The 15,719-nt window shown below is 42.3% G+C and overlaps 1 protein-coding gene across 8 annotated transcripts in view; it reads left to right on the top strand.

Moving 5' to 3' along the window:
- The window catches only part of KIF1B (kinesin family member 1B), an 86,065-nt gene that overhangs the window by 58,313 nt on the left and 12,033 nt on the right, over positions 1-15,719 (top strand). For all 8 annotated transcript variants that reach the window (XM_017825704.1, XM_017825700.1, XM_017825706.1 and 5 more), the window contains 11 exons: positions 1,919-2,037; positions 3,711-3,796; positions 3,929-4,058; positions 4,411-4,570; positions 5,159-5,249; positions 5,770-5,888; positions 6,789-6,844; positions 9,515-9,623; positions 10,317-10,383; positions 11,334-11,418; positions 11,672-11,777. In XM_017825704.1, the coding sequence (XP_017681193.1) occupies positions 1,919-2,037; positions 3,711-3,796; positions 3,929-4,058; positions 4,411-4,570; positions 5,159-5,249; positions 5,770-5,888; positions 6,789-6,844; positions 9,515-9,623; positions 10,317-10,383; positions 11,334-11,418; positions 11,672-11,777 (1,128 nt within the window). The remainder of the gene's footprint in view (positions 1-1,918; positions 2,038-3,710; positions 3,797-3,928; positions 4,059-4,410; positions 4,571-5,158; positions 5,250-5,769; positions 5,889-6,788; positions 6,845-9,514; positions 9,624-10,316; positions 10,384-11,333; positions 11,419-11,671; positions 11,778-15,719) is intronic.

Raw genomic sequence — 15,719 nt, 5'->3', positions numbered from 1 at the left:
GATATCTTAGAGGAAAAAAAAATAAAATTAAACTTCTCATTTTGCTACTTTAAATTTAGTCTCTTCTCCCTTCCCCTGCTTTGTCAGTGCTTACCTCACTTTGGAGCAGACTGAAAAGGAATTAAATCCTAATCTTAGTGAAGTGTTACGTTGCAGTTGTTTTTTCTGTTGTTGTTGTATGGTTTCCTTCATTTTTTTTTTGTTTTGCTACTTTTGTAGCCTTATTAATCATTCTCTTCTCTATTGCATTTTGTCATCACTTTGGTTTTTAGTAGCATTATTTCTGTGTCTTCAGTTCACAACTGACACCTCTTTGACCACCTTATAATTCCAAGAGAATTAATTCATCCTGGCACGTGAACGTTCCCAAGGAGCAGCACTTCCCTTTGGTCATGCAGGACTTGTCCTGGGAATGTTAAACAATAACAGTTACAAATTAGAGGAATTAATTGCATGCAATACTAAAGACTGATAAAAAGAACTGCAAGAAGGGAATTAGTTGAACAGATTACTGTTGCTTAGTATAATTTAACGTGCATAAGTTGATTAAAATTACATAATTGGTCACTTTAAATTTCATGACTGGTAAAAGTATTGGTTAAACTTTTGTGCATCTCAGTACTTTTCTGAACTCTGAAACAGGTCACTTAATAAGTAAATAAAGGCTTTCATTTCCCCTTGTTGAGAGCTGTTATTTACCTGCCTTGTTGGGCTTCTCAACACTTAATGTTTTGCTCAGACCAATCCCACTGAAGTGTGATACTTCAAAAACTTCTGCAACTCATTGCAGGAACATAAAATAACTTAGTTAAAGAAGTTAGTCTGACTTTTAATTAAAATCTATACAATTAAACTGATTAACTTATTGTTCCAAAACAGACCCTGCTTGTATATAACTTTAAAAGTTAGTGACTGGCAGGATCATCCACTTGTGGGCCTAAATGCTGCTTTTCCTTTTGTAGACTGGAATTCCTGAGTGGTTGCTCCAGAGTACTGCTGTGGTGTTTTGGTCTTTGTTTTATTTTGTTTTTTAAAGAAATAAATATAATGCTCCTAAAGAGGTTTAGCTTTGAAGACTGAGAGTCTTCCACTGTGTGCACACTCAGTGACTCTTCCAAGAAACCTGAGTGATGACTTATGGTTTGTTGGGGGGATTCTGACTATTCTGCATACAGGGTTACCAGAGGAATATAGAAGAGAGGAGACATTGTCAATCTGGTTTTAAAAGAGGGTTTCTATATGTTCAGTAAAAATTTGAGGCTGTTTGAGTAGATCAATTCCCTTTTAATTTATCACTTCAAACTACCTCGGTGGAAAATTCTTTATTATACAATATACAGTATATATATATATATTTATAATAGAATATATAATACATGTTCATACATATATGTACATATAATATATAATACAATATACAATGCATATATAATACAATACATAACACATATTCATACATATATGTATGTATAATATATAATACAATATACAGTGCATATGTAATACAATACATAATATATATTCATACATATATGTACATATAATATATAATACAACATGCAATTCTTTATGAGTAGTTCTCTAGTAGATTCTACCATCTTGTTAACAGCTCCATTCACAACTGTGGTGCATCTCCAATTACTTCCATACAGCCATCATCTAGAATTGTGTCCTCCATATGTTTGTAGCTCATTCATGTGAGCCCTGTGTCTTCAGTGAGCATTTTGAGCTCAATTTAGAGCATTTTGTGGCTGCCCTTGGCCCTGTGTGGGCAGGATGGACCCAGGACCTCCTGCAGGTCTGAGAGATGGAGTGGAGTGTCTGGAGATTTGAGTGCCCCAGTAGCCAACTGAACTCTGAGCCTGGTTTTGTGCATCATTGCCTAATGCTGGTTGTGTTTTCCTTCCTCCCTTCCCAGAGCATTTGTGTACCTGAGCAACCTGCTGTACCCGGTGCCCCTGATCCACAGAGTGGCTGTTGTGAGTGAGAAGGGAGAGGTCCGAGGGTTCCTGCGCGTGGCAGTTCAGGCCATTGCAGGTGAGACACTCTGGGAGCTCCCCGGGGCAGCTCCTGGCACTGGGAACTGCTGCAGCTTCAAAAACCAGCCAAACAAATCAAACCTTCTGTACTCCAACTGGATTTTCGTGTTGCGGAGAACACTCGTCATTTGTTATGTCATCATATGGACCAAGCTCAAATAAATGTTGAAATAATGCTGCTGATCACATTGTGAAGGGATGGGGTAGACCACTGAAGTTTGTACCTGGCAACTATTGCAACACTGTTTTTTAGGACAGTGAAAGAGCTAACCAGGTTCAGTGAGTCTGAAAACTAAAAATAAACCAAAGATTCTTCTTTCCTGCACCCCATGTAAATAGTGGACAAGGGTACTGCCAGTTTGATAGTTGTGGTGACTGGCAGCAAAGTCAAATGTACCAAATTTTTGCTGTGCTCCAACTGTCCTCTTAAATAACTCTCTGAAATGTGCTTCCCCAGTGTCTGACAAGAGCAGGTGAAGAAGTTGCTGAAATGACAGTTTTCAGCACGGTATAAACAGAAACCAGCAGCAGTTTTCCCCTTCATTGCCTCTCTAAAAGTGTTGAGACTTAGGAACTGCTTTAACACACTGCTTAATTCCCAACTTCCCAGAGGAGAAGGTGGATATCTGGGATGGTAAGTGCCCTTGGATGTGTGCTGGAGATGAGCTGCAGCTCACTAGGAAGTTGCTGATATTTTACACTTGTTCAGCGGGAGGTGGGCTTAGCTGGTGGTCAGCCATGCCTTACCCATGCTGGGCAGAGCACACATCCTTCCCAGAATTTGTCCTTTCCAGCAGTGGCCGACTGCCAGCAATTCTTTCTTGTTTAGGAAGGGTAACCCTGGAAGCTTCACTCTCCATGGGAACCTATAATGAAATCTCACACTGAAGATGTATAAGAATCACTCTGGCAGGGATTAAAGCAAGTGACTTAAAATCTGTTTTATTGTGCACAAAAGACTCATTTCTAGTTTGGTTTGGTCTCCTTAGAATTGACTGAACATTTCCAAATAAATACCTTATTTATCCATCCAAATAAATAGAATACACCATGGCTAATAGAAATCAAACTGGGGACATCTCTTGAAAAAGGACCACAGCATTATTTGGTCCCTAAGCAAAGCTTTGGAACACATTCAGAATCTTGGGATTTCTCCTGCAAACATGCCTTTAGTGTGGAAGAAATCCCTGGCATTTAACCAGGCCCTGTTGTTGTTGCTCTCCATGAAGAGGAGGAGGTTAAATGGGCAGACTGTGTGCACAGATCTGCCTTTCAGACTTCCAGCATGTGCTGGGGGAGCTTTGCTGGTGTCACTGCTGAGCTCAGGGCTGCAGGAGTTGAGGTGGCACTTCAAATCGGGGTTAGTTTACCTCAGCATCATAACCAGGAGTAAATAAATGATCAAAATGAGTACTAAAGTTGGGTTGCATTTAAAATTCTCTGAAGTGTATTCATAATGAAACTTCATAACTTGTCTTGTGGTTTGCCCATGCTGGAGTTGATGATGGGTAGATTTCTGACATGATTTTTTCCATCACTGACTCCAACCTGTCATTTTTTTGCTCCCTGGACTGGTTTCCATTGTAATGAGAATTCCCATTTCAGTGACTCTGAGGTGTTTTCCCTCTGCTCCCCATGACTTATTTATCTTTTTTCCCCCTATTTTTTTAGCTGATGAAGAAGCCCCAGATTATGGATCTGGTATCCGACAGTCTGGCACAGCTAAAATTTCCTTTGACAATGAGTACTTTGATAAGGTAAGAAGTCTTAGAATTGAGTTGGTTTCTTTGAGTGTAGTAGCTTGTGCTTCTAAATAAAGAATCTGTGTTGTGGGGGAAGAAGGAGAAACTGCAGGAGTTTGTTACAAGCCAATTCATTTAATTTTTCAGAGCGATTTTTCTTCAGTTGCAATGACTCGGTCTGGGCTGTCACTGGAAGAATTAAGAATTGTGGAAGGGCAAGGACAGAATTCAGAGGTTACCACTCCTCCAGAGGAGATCAACAGAATGAATGAGCTGGGTAAGCAAGAAATATGTGGTAGTTTTGGAGAAGTTAAGGGAAATCTGGGACACTTTGAGTCAGTGACCGAAAGGGAGTCCAAGTGTCCTTTGTAAATATGATAGTTGGGGAGAGGTGAAACCTGTGGGTTGCATGTGAGAGATTCTGGAGTTACTCATTTGAAGAACTGTGCTGAAAAACACAGCTCAGGTGTTTGGATCTTTTGATTATCAGTAAATTATTAGGGTTCAAAAGAAAAAAAAAATGCGATAGGACTAAACTGTTTCTGAAGGAATAACTTAAGAAAAGAGAGGAGGAGGAAAAAAAAAAGAAAAAAAAATGATTTTATGTGGGTTGTTTGTGTGTCCCTAAGACTTGAAGTCGGCCACTTTGGATGGGAAGATGACTCTGGAAGGATTCACTGAGGAGATTGGGGACCACCTGAAGCTGGGCAGCGTGTTCACCTTCCGGGTGACAGTGCTCCAGGCCAGTGGCATCCTGCCTGAATATGCAGACATTTTCTGCCAGTTCAAGTAAGAATTTGTCCTTATTTACATCAGGCAATTAGTGGTTTGACAGAGCAATGAACAGTGGGCAGCGGAGGGTCTGATGGAGAGCTTTTCACAGCAGAGAAAAACACCTTGTGAGTTATTGGCATCCCTGCTCCCTGCTTTGTGTTAGCAGGTGTTAAGGAATAAAGTTGTGCAGAAAGGAATTAGGAATCAAAGTGGACTCTTAAATTAGTAGTTTAGAGATATCTTAAGATTTTAAGCTTAATTCAATATTAGATGGTACCTAAGCTCAATTGGAATGAAAGCTGCGTGAGCCTTGAGTAAATCAGTAGCTCAACAGTGCAAGTGTTCTTTGGTTTCTGTTCTTAAGAAAGAGAGTAAAAAATGGGAATAATAAAAACATTAAACAAGTACAGGAACTGTGGTTCTACAAGACTAGGGTATTCCTGGCTTTAGGCCATCACTCAGCTCCCTGTAAAGTTCCAGCAAAATAAATTTATTGGAAGATTTTGAGGTTTCCTTTCAGTGTTGGGTTCGGAGCACAGCAATCTTCATTAAACCATTCTGTGGTTGTTGACTTTTTTGATTTTCTTTTTTTTTTCCAAAAAGCTTTCTGCACCGACACGATGAAGCTTTCTCAACAGAACCCCTCAAAAACAACGGCCGAGGGACTCCCCTGGGGTTCTACCACGTTCAGAATGTGAGTAAAGCTTTGCATGAGGGGTGACTGTGCAGTTGTGTGTCTCTCCTTCAAGGCAAGGGGAGTTATTTAGAGCAGGCAGTAAAGAGGAGTGATCAGGTGGAGGATATAATCCCCGATGGAAAACAAAATACAGAATGATTCCATGTGGCAGATTTAACTCTTCATTTTCACCTCTGCTTCCTGCCATTGAAATCTTTACTTCCTTTCCAGGATGTACAATGAGAACAGTCTGGAGTTCAGGAAATAAACCATATGTGTGAATAGCAGTGCCTATGATCTCAGATGAACTGAATATACCTATTTTTATGAACTGTGTAATCCTTTGGTTACGTGCAGCCTCCTCTTGTCTCATTTGAAATGCCTTGTGCTGGGGCTTTCATTTTCTCCTTCATCAGAGAGTAGAATTAATGCCTAAATCAAAAAGGAATGCAGGTGCTTTTATTGTGAGGGACACTAAGTGCTATGAGCAATACTTCCTTTTTGAATGGCTCCTTTTCTTCCCTCCTTTGCCTCCCAGATCGCTGTGGAAGTGACGGAATCGTTCGTGGAGTACATCAAAACAAAGCCCATTGTCTTTGAGGTCTTTGGGCATTACCAGCAGCATCCCCTCCACCTGCAAGGACAGGACCTCAACAGGTAGTGGTCACTGTTCTGGCACAAAGGCAGTTTGGGCTCATGCTCAGGTTAGCTCTGCAGTTTTCCATGCTCCTGAAATTATACAGCCACACCCTCACAAGCAGAATTCCTGATGGAGGTAAGAGTGAGTGAGAGAGACCCAGTGTGGTAATGGGTGGAATTGTTCTACCATCTCACTGTTCTGCCAATCCATCTGCATCCACCACCATTCCTGGTGGTGGAATATTGTACTGGGAGCCTCAGCCATGATCTGTGAGCTCTGGGAAAACCTTCACAGTGCTCCAAGGTCATTGTTCCCTCAGGGCCAGCGGCCTCGTGCATAATGGTAGGATGACAAAAGGAGGGATGAGACTGGGGGAAAACAAAAGGTTCTCAACCCTTTGACATGTTACTGCCAAAGTTGCCAAGCATTTGAATTTTTGGAGGTAGGGAAAGGACCCCTGTTCATCCTTGTCTTCAGAGCTTAAGGGGGGAGCCTGTTGAAGAGGCTGATTTTTAGAGGAAATGCCAACCAAGGCTTGTTCCTTTTCCTAAAGTTATTTTGGGAAATGCTTGTTACCTCTTGAACTTTTCAGTGCAGAACGGAGGTAGAGCTGTTGGAGGTTGTAATTTTTTTATTTATTATTTTTACTGACATCTAGGATTGGTGAAGTTAAAACAGAAAAAGGACATGGGTTAGTGGGCTGAGCCCACTTCTTTTCCTGGCTCTTGGTATTTACCTGTCTTCAGAGAATTGTGAGGATATTTTTAGAGACAAAAATGAGTGTATATATACAAAAATGAGTGTATATATACAAAAATGAGTGTATATATACAAAAATGCAGGTGTGTACGTTTAAATAAAGCATATTTTTCATGTTAGCTGCCTCTGTACTGATAACTCTTTTCATTTCTCTGTAGCCCTCCACAGCCTTCCCGAAGATTCTTTCCTCCCCCCATGCCACTGTCAAAGCCAGGTGAGAACAGCTCTCTGTCCATCACAGGTCTGCTTTCTCCTGAAAGTGGAGGTTGTAGTGTATTCCTGAGGTATCCAGGACACCAAGAAATGTAAGGGAGTGAGTGTTGGGAAGGGCACTGAATCTGCCTTTGATGGTTCTCTCCCTTTTTATGCGTTTTGTTTTTATTTCTCTGCAACCTCCTCTGCAGGAAGTGCTGCTGGGTTTGTTAAAGGGTAGAATTCCATTGCTGAGGTGTTGACCATATTCCATGAGATCTGGCTGTGGCTCTTCCTGTGCTTACTGAGCACCTGACTGCAAATTTGCTTGTTCATTAACCACTTCATCTTTTGCTCTCTCCCACTGTCACGTAGCGAGTCAGTGTTGTTGAAATGATCCTTGTTTCCTTTGCCTAACTGCATTGATGCATGCTGAACTCTGAACTCTGTTGCAATTTTTTTCCCCCATTTCACCTTTTAATTTCCTCCTTCTCTGTGTTTCTCTCACCTGCATATTTCTACCATCCTTTTTTTTGTTTGTTTTTTGTGTGTGTGTGTTCCATTCCCTCTGCAGACCATGAGAGGAAAATTGAGTTGATTAGGTATCTAATGTCTGGCTATGTGAACGTGCATGTGCTGAACACGCTCTCCGAGCATGCCAACGTTCTGGCCTCCTCTGCTGTGGCTGCTTTCCAGGATGGAGCTGACCAGCTGCCACCTTTTCTCTTTCTGCCTGTTCCCAGTTGTCAGAGTGAGCGGGCTCCTAAACGAGATGGTTAGTAGCCAACCTTGATCTCTGGTAGATGTAGAAGTAGTTCCAAAGCGTGCTTCAAAATTCCTTTTTTTTTTCCTTTACCATGTAGTATTCTTAGGACTAGAAGCTGCCATGGTTGTGGTCATGGAAGGATGATGCTGTGCTGAAGTTTAGGGCTATTTTAGAGAGAACCATGTAGACATTTTAGACAGAACCATATAGACAGCCTATAGGCTCCAGTGTGCTGGGAGTCACAGATTTTTCTGTGGCACTGCATCTATTCCCTGAAACTTCCTGGACCTCTGATTTTTACTGTGTTTTGCATATAGTTTTGTGATCCTGTGATGAGAGATGCAAATGAAAACACAGCCAGCTGGAGTGGAAACAGTCTGCTGTGTTCTATACAGCTTTCCTTTTTGCTCATCTTCCTTTTCTACCACTAACACTGCTATTCCTCACTTCCATTGTGTTCTGTTTTATTAAAATCAAAAAATGGCATACTGACTATTAATTGTGCCAGAGCAAGTCTGTGAGAATGTCTAGAACCAGCTTTCATGTTTGGTTAAACGTGTCTTTCTGTTGTTTTTCCTCTTCTGGTGCTTTTGAGTTTCTCTGCTTAGCAATAAACTGGGGTGACCTGGGTGTTGAATGTTCCTCCTGCTGCCAGCAGGGCTGAGTTCAGTTGTGATGAGTTCCTGAAACGATGGGTACAACAGGGTTACTACCCTGAGTAATGGATGAGAAGAGTAAATGCTGAGCCTCACTCTTGCTGCCTCACAGGATGGAGCTGTGCTGTGAATAACTGATACTTGTAAAATCTGTCCCTCTGAGGGAGCTGCTGTTTTACCCAGAAAATACACAGAATTTAAGAGACCCCCACAGGCACACCTGGAAGGACCTTTTCTTAACTGGGGACTGTTATGCCCTTCCAGTGCTTGGGAAATTTAATCCTGGGGGATGTTGAAGGATACACAGAGGTGGGAAGGTGGGAGGACCTAAAGAACACCTGAGCAAGGGAAGAATGGGGCTTGAGAGGCCAGAAGGGAGAATGATTACTCGGCTTAATAAAAACAGCAAGGTTAGCATGTGAAAGGAGAAAAAATGGAAAATCAATTGCAGGGTTACAAAAACCCCTGTCAGACTGCACAGGAACAGAGCTTTTTAAAATGTTCCCAAATCCAAACATGTAATGAGTGAACAGATAAGAGAAGTCAAGCAATGATAACTAAAAGGTGTGATGTGAGTGTGTGAGAGGGAATATCAGGTTATTTCCAGAATTTCAGTTATCCCATTACTTTTTTAACATGGTTTATCCCTACGTTTGTATGAAAGGAATTAGAGGGGATCTGGCCAGTAATAATCACTAATACCAAGAGATAAGGAGCTCAGAAACATACTTTGGCAGGATTAAGGCTCTGGAATAAGTCTTGTTCAGCCCTTTTACATATACAATATCTTATCCAAGTGGTGCAGGAGTCTGGCAGTTTGTGGCATCAAGAAGTGAAGACTGAAGTTTTAAGTTCTATATTTTTCCTCTTACATGGGGAAGGGGAAATATACTTTTTGAGTGAGTAATGCTGCAGATGAACAGACCCAAGCAATTCTAAACTACAAACTGTGATGCACATTTGAGGAATCTTCTTTTCCGTGTATCTAGAGAGGCTGTGCATTTTTCCAAGCCCTTTGGATACACTTTTGTTTCATTATTTAACCTTTTTTGTTTTATTCTAGTAACCTAGATTTAAAAAAAAAACACTCTGAGAAATAACAATTGCTGCAAGCCCAATCATTTTCATGGAGAAATCTCTTCTCTGCATATGTACATAGAATATGTAGGATCACTGAAATGGCACATTCCCATGAACCCTCAGCAAGATTTACTTGTTCAGTCTTTGTAAACTATTGTTTTTCCTTTTTTCTCTTTTTTCTGCCTTGAAGTGCCAGCTACAAAGCTGAACACCATGAGCAAACCCAGCTTGGGCCAGAGTGTGAGCAAATACGACCTCCTGGTGTGGTTTGAGATCAGTGAACTGGAGCCAACAGGGGAGTAAGTCCTGTGTTAATATTTTATGTTTCAAGAGCAGTGATTTATGGGAGTTTGGGGGTTTTTTTTCCCCTTTGTTCTGTTCAGACCAGGTTCATTTTTAGCAGTTGTCTTTGGGTGGGGTCCTGGCTGGTTTGTAGTGATGGGATGTAACTACTGCTGGCATTAGTTGTCCCCATTGGAAAGGAGGAAAGACACAGAAAAACGTCCTTTCATCCCTTTGGAAAGGACTTGAGAGATAGAATGACATTCCTTCACACTTGAAGTGATCCTTCCACTGAGAACTCCATGCACACCAGCTGAACAGGCACTGGGAAAACTTACCTTGTGTGGGCCATGAGTTTCAGTCCTTTGGGTCACCAGAGACTTTATGCTCCAGAAGTCATCCAGCAGGTCCTGTTTTATGTTCATCTCTGATACAAAGAAGGTTTTCCCCTGGTAGGTCTTTAGGTTCTTTATTCCACAGAGTTTTCCAGAAGTACTGGAAGTACAATGTACAATATTTCTGTATTTCACTGATCCTGTAGTGCCGTGAGGAGCCCTGAGGAGTCTGAGAGTAGGAGCCATAAGTAGTCTGAGAGTAGGTAGAAAGAAACACTCTTTGTCTTCAGATATCCTATGGAGAGGTAACTGTTGGCAGCAGAAGTTGCTGTGCTGGTCCATCTTCCCTCCTGTTGATTCCACTGTCTCCCACAGGTACATCCCTGCCATTGTGGATCACACCGGGGGCCTGCCCTGTCAGGGGACCTTCCTGCTCCACCAGGTACTGAGGAAAGCTGTGGAACAGCTAATTGCATCTCTGCAGAGGAGGGGACAGAATGCTGCTGAGTGGGTTTGGCATCTTTCCTGCCCTCCTTTCCCAGCCAGCTGTGCCATGAGAGCCGCAGGGTCAGGCAGCCCTCAGTCTGTGCTCAGTCTGGTGCCTTGTTTGGCCCCCAGGATATTGCTGTTCCTTTTGCTTATCAGTGTGAGTCCCACTCAGGAAAGATGAAAGCCTTTTAGAAAGCAGGAACCTTTGGGACCAGGTTTGTGCCCTCAGTGTTCTCCTGCATCTCTGCCAAGGGCACAGAAGGGTCACATGGACTCAGCTTCCATTCCCTCTGTGTCACTGCCTGTGACTCTGCTCTACAAAATGACCATGTCTCAGTGCATTTTAAATGCCTCTTATAATCCTTCATAACAGTTTGTCTTTAGCTAGATTCTAAAGATAATCCTAGTTAAATATGGTCTCTAGGTTTAAAGTTATGCTTTTTCTTTAAAGCTGTGCTTTTTCCACTCTCAAATGCTCAGTTCCTTTTCATGGAGTTTACCTGTGACTTCCATTGCTTCTTGTTCTTAAAATAATAGGAACAGTTCTAATAGCTTAGGAATAATGGTCATATTCCAATAATTCCCTTGGAAGAAGAAAGTGACTTAGTCCTGGATTTACCAGTGTCCTCATCACTATTTTTGAGAGCACAACAACAATTTCAGGGCTATTTTAGGTTAAAAAAAACCTCTGCCTTTGTGGAGTGAGGAGGGGGAATTAATTAATTTCTGTTACATGTGAGAATATAACATTCCTTTGAGGTTAATTTTAGGCCCCTGAAACACAGAGGTGCTTGTTCAGTTCCAGACTAGTTTAAATGATCTTATTTGCTTTAGTTTTGCAAAACAAATGTGTGTGTGTGTGTGTGAATGCTTCACCAGTGTTTTGGTTTTGAACTCTCCCAGGGAATCCAGCGGAGAATCACAGTCACCATTATCCATGAGAAGGGCAGTGAGTTGCACTGGAAAGATGTGAGGGAGCTGGTTGTTGGTGAGTAAATTCTTGTCGCATCTTGCTCTGTAAGGAAGAAAAACTGTTAGTGGCAATTTCTCTTTGTGTCAGATTCTGTCATTTTTATGAGCGTTGCCTGTGAGAGGAGGATTTTGAAAAAGATCCTGAGGAAAAACTCCAGTTTTGCAGCTTCCTCTTGTTAATCACATGGTCTGAAATGGTATTTGGGAAAACAAATTCCTTTTGTGTTGCAGGTTGAGTTTTAATTGATTCCTCCTCCTCCCCATTTCAGGGCGTATAAGAAATAAAGCAGAGGTAGATGAGGCTGCTGTGGATGCCATTCTGTCTTTGAATATTATCTCTGCAAAATACCTGAAGTCCTCTCACAGCTCCAACAGGTAAGTGAATAAAGTGAAATAAAGTGAATAAATCTGAAATTTATTTGACCTCTGAGGTACTGGTAGGGTGTTTGGGAAGTTGGGAATGTGGCTAATTATTAAATGTAGAATTCCATGGGCACAGGGTAGGCAGATGGAGAATGAACATCACCATAACTTCTTGCTGCTGCTGAAATCTGTTGATCTACCTGAAGGATTTGTTGGTTACTTTCTGAATGACTTTCCATGTGTAAGGACACAAAGAGAGGATGGAAAGGAACAGCTTAAGGGAGTCTCAGGATTTAACCCAGAACTTTTAAACTAACATAAAGGTTTAGTGCTAGAATACAGCATTGAAGTACAAGGACAATTTTGGGAGATATATTTATAGATGTGGACATACCTATATCTTCCCTGGAACAAGCATGTGACAATTGAAGCAAGAGCCACGCTTTGTAAATTCATATTTTGTGGATTTCTACGGATGTATCACGAAGTGACTCCTGTCCCTGCAGTCTCTGGGCAGCAGCAGGGCCCTGGCTCAGGGGTTTCTGGCTCTGTGTGTCCCTCATTAGGGTGCATTTGCTGTAAAGCTCAGACTCCACATTGTTCTGCTTCAGTGTCTGCAACAAAGGGCAGCAAGGCAGAGTGTGGGATTGGGCACAGCCTCTCCCTTCTGACATCAGCCCAGTCACTTGACCGCTCCCTGGCTCTGCTCAGCTGTGCAAAGCAGGAATAGCTCTGGAATGGAGCTCTGAATGAGTGTTTCCAGAGGGGAGGGGGGTTTGGAGCCCATCTCTGCTGCAGCTGCTGGATGCTGGAGTCGGGATCCTCCAAGGCACTGAAATGGCTTCTTCCTTCTCCGTTAGAGGCCTGGACTTTGATGGACCACTGCAGCATTAAAGGTGGATTTGGGATGCTGCTCCTGCCCGTGGAATATCTCTGCCACCTGGTGTCTGTCAAGGCAGGCAGGGACAGGGGCTTCAGCAGTTCCTCTGTCTCCCACTGTGAAGTGGATATTTTAGTGTATCTGAATTAATGGATCAGTGTAACTGGAACACTGGGAAACTGTTGCTGGTTTCCAGTCTGATACTATTGGCTTTGCAGTTGGAAAGCCCTGTGCTTTCTGTTCTCTAGCAATTCACTAAATTCTTGTACAGCTCCACAGTGTACAAGTGACCCTATAACATGGGGTCACTTGGGTAAAGGACCCTTTAACCCTATAACACTCAAGGACCCTTAAACCCTATAACACTCCATAGTGTACAAGTGACCCTATAACATGGGTCACTTGGGTAAAGGATGAGTGTGAGTTGACCATCTCTTCCCAAAATGCCAAGGTTTAAGTTGTGGGATGGCAGCGGTGGAGTGGGATTGAGGCCCTGGTGAGGGATATGTCTTCTGTTTGCTCATTGTCTGCAGACTGTTTTCTGCTTCCTGTGGGGGTTTTTTTGCTTTGTTTTGTTTTTTAAGTCCACATGTTCTGTTCCTCTCAGCTGTTGCTTTTCTGTTCTGCTTTTGGCTGCACTAACTGAAGCTCTTTCTATGTTTTTACAGGCTCTTTCTTGATAAGGATATGCCTAGGTATTTTCTGTTTGCTTCCTTTGTGCATAAAGATTCTTGAAAATAGAATGCTTTATGTCCTGGTTGTATTGCTGCTACCTCCCTCTTAGCTTTTATGGAATTCCATTAGCACACCTCTTAGCTCTTCCAGAACTGGTATTCCTCCTCCTCCTCCTTTGTGTCAGGGGTTATTCAGGTACAGTTCACTGGGAGACTTGTGAAGGGGAACTTTCCTTCACATGCAAGAGAAATTCCTTCCTGATTCAGTCTTCCTGATTCTCTAAATGTGCCATCAAATATAGCCCCTATTTGTAGTCCTTGCTATTTTCTTCCTTTGTTCTGTATCAAAGAACTAAATTTGGAACTTCTCACTGTCTCAAACTCTGTAATGTGTTTGAAGTACCAAGCCAAGGACTGAATGATGAGGTTACTTGAAATTCCAGCTCCGAATTGCACTGAACAAAAAGCAGGGGCTGCCATGTGAGGGCCATTCAGCCTCTGTTCTGGGGCTGGATTTGCATCTGAAATTTAACCATGTGGCTGCTGCTCCTTAATTTACCAGCTGGCAGAGGAGCTGCTCAGACTGGATTCCTGTTTCCCTTTCCAGGTGGGATCACAGGCACGGGATTCCAGGCACGATGGCAGTGCAGGCTGGGGCAGTTTGCACTCTGCTTTCTGTGCTCTGCCTCTTTGTCTTCAATGCTCTCAATTCACCACCTTTCACTAATACTAAAATCCACTTAAGAGTCAGTTCTAACTACACATTTAACCTGTTTCTCCTGTTTTCTGTGCTTTGCTTGTTCTGTGCTCCCTCTCACTCCTTGTGCTGTTGGTTCTGCTGAAAGGAGTTTGCTCACTTCTGCTCTTTGTCTCCCTGTGTAACTGTTGGAGCACATTCTGGTTTGGACAGGCAAGGCTGTGGATAAGGAACTTCCTGGCTGGACAAAACCCACTACAGAAACTGTCTCAGAGCTGTACTTGGCTTGAGCTTGGTGTCTGTCCAAAGCCCCTGGTTTTGCAGAAGGTGGTGGTGGGAGTTCTGCACTGATGAACACTTTCCCCTGTGTTCTCTCCCCAGGATGAGAAATCACTTTTGGCAAATGGTGCAGAGCTGGTGCAGGGGCTCCATACACTGGTTTTCCCATGTGTGGAGAACCAGGTTTTACTACTTTCTTTCTCACCCTCACAGTAGATCTGGAACTTGCTTAAAGTTTAAAAAATTGCTGTCTTAACTAAGTCACAATGAAAGCTTAAAACAAGGATTCAACACAGATGTGTAAGGGGTTAGAGGACAGCCTGTGCTGTTTGCCTAATCTAACTCAAGTGAGGATTATTACTTTACATAACTCAAGTGAGGATTATTACTTTACAGTGTTTTTAAAGTTACCAATTACTTGGCCTTTAGGATATGTTGCTCTGTACCATTTTTAACAGAAACAAGATGTTTAGAAGTAATTTCCTAAGTATGCTGCTTCAAATGCAAACAGTATTTAGCAGTGTTCTCACTTGACTGCACAGTTGATGGTGTCTCTAGCTTGGAATTGTGTAATTGGTATCAGGAAAAGGGGATTCTCGGGAGCTCTATTTGAGGTCAGAACTCTCTGTTTCTGATGTCTGCTCTTAGGTTGTTTCATGTTTCTTTTTGGTTTGCTTTGTGTTTTGTTATTTCTTCTACCCCCACCCTGCTTTTTGTCCTTTGTCTTTAGTTGCATTTTCTATTTTTCTGAGTTGGCCTTGGGCATTAGCACAGAAGCTTCTTAGAGACACAACTTTTCTTGCTTTTAGTACCACATTGTTTGGACTCGATGGGATGAAAAACCTCAAAAACAAGGGGATTTGGGAGGGAAATACTATAGAGGTGATGGAGAATTAATAACTTCTGTTTGTGTTGCCAGTGTGGAAAGGCATGCTGAACTCCTGGATAAGGGTATAACTCTTCTTTCCAAAGGGACCTGCCTGAAATCAGTCTCTGCCTGTGAGAAAGGAGAAAGCTCATTTCCCTAAGCCCCTGCTAGAGAGGAGAGTGTAATGATCCTCTAGATCTGGTGATTTAGCTGTGCTGTGTCTGATGCTCTCTCACTTCTTACTTGAGCAGAAGAACTTTCCTGATTGCTGGGGTAGAGCCCTGGGAGCCTTCAGCTCCTTTCTCTCCATGTACCAAACCGAGGAAACTTCTGTAAGAAGTTTGTGTTAGAGCTGCAAGTTTTTCCTTGAAGCCATTAGAGCACAGAAAGAAATATTTATCACTTGAATATAGGACTGAACCCATCTATCAGTCACCCTGATTTGCTGTCAGAAGCTGCCGGTTTTGTAAGACTAAGTATTAGAAGGATCTCTTCTGTTGCTATATGTTAGTCCTAAAATATGGTATGGGAAGACAGCTGGTTATAAAAAAGGATC

Source organism: Lepidothrix coronata, unplaced genomic scaffold (assembly GCF_001604755.1).
Source record: "Lepidothrix coronata isolate B3197 unplaced genomic scaffold, Lepidothrix_coronata-1.0 Scaffold122, whole genome shotgun sequence".
Classification (NCBI taxonomy): Eukaryota; Metazoa; Chordata; class Aves; order Passeriformes; family Pipridae; genus Lepidothrix; species Lepidothrix coronata.
The sequence above is the reverse complement of the archived record's forward strand: the minus strand, read 5'-3'. Positions and strand labels throughout refer to the sequence as shown.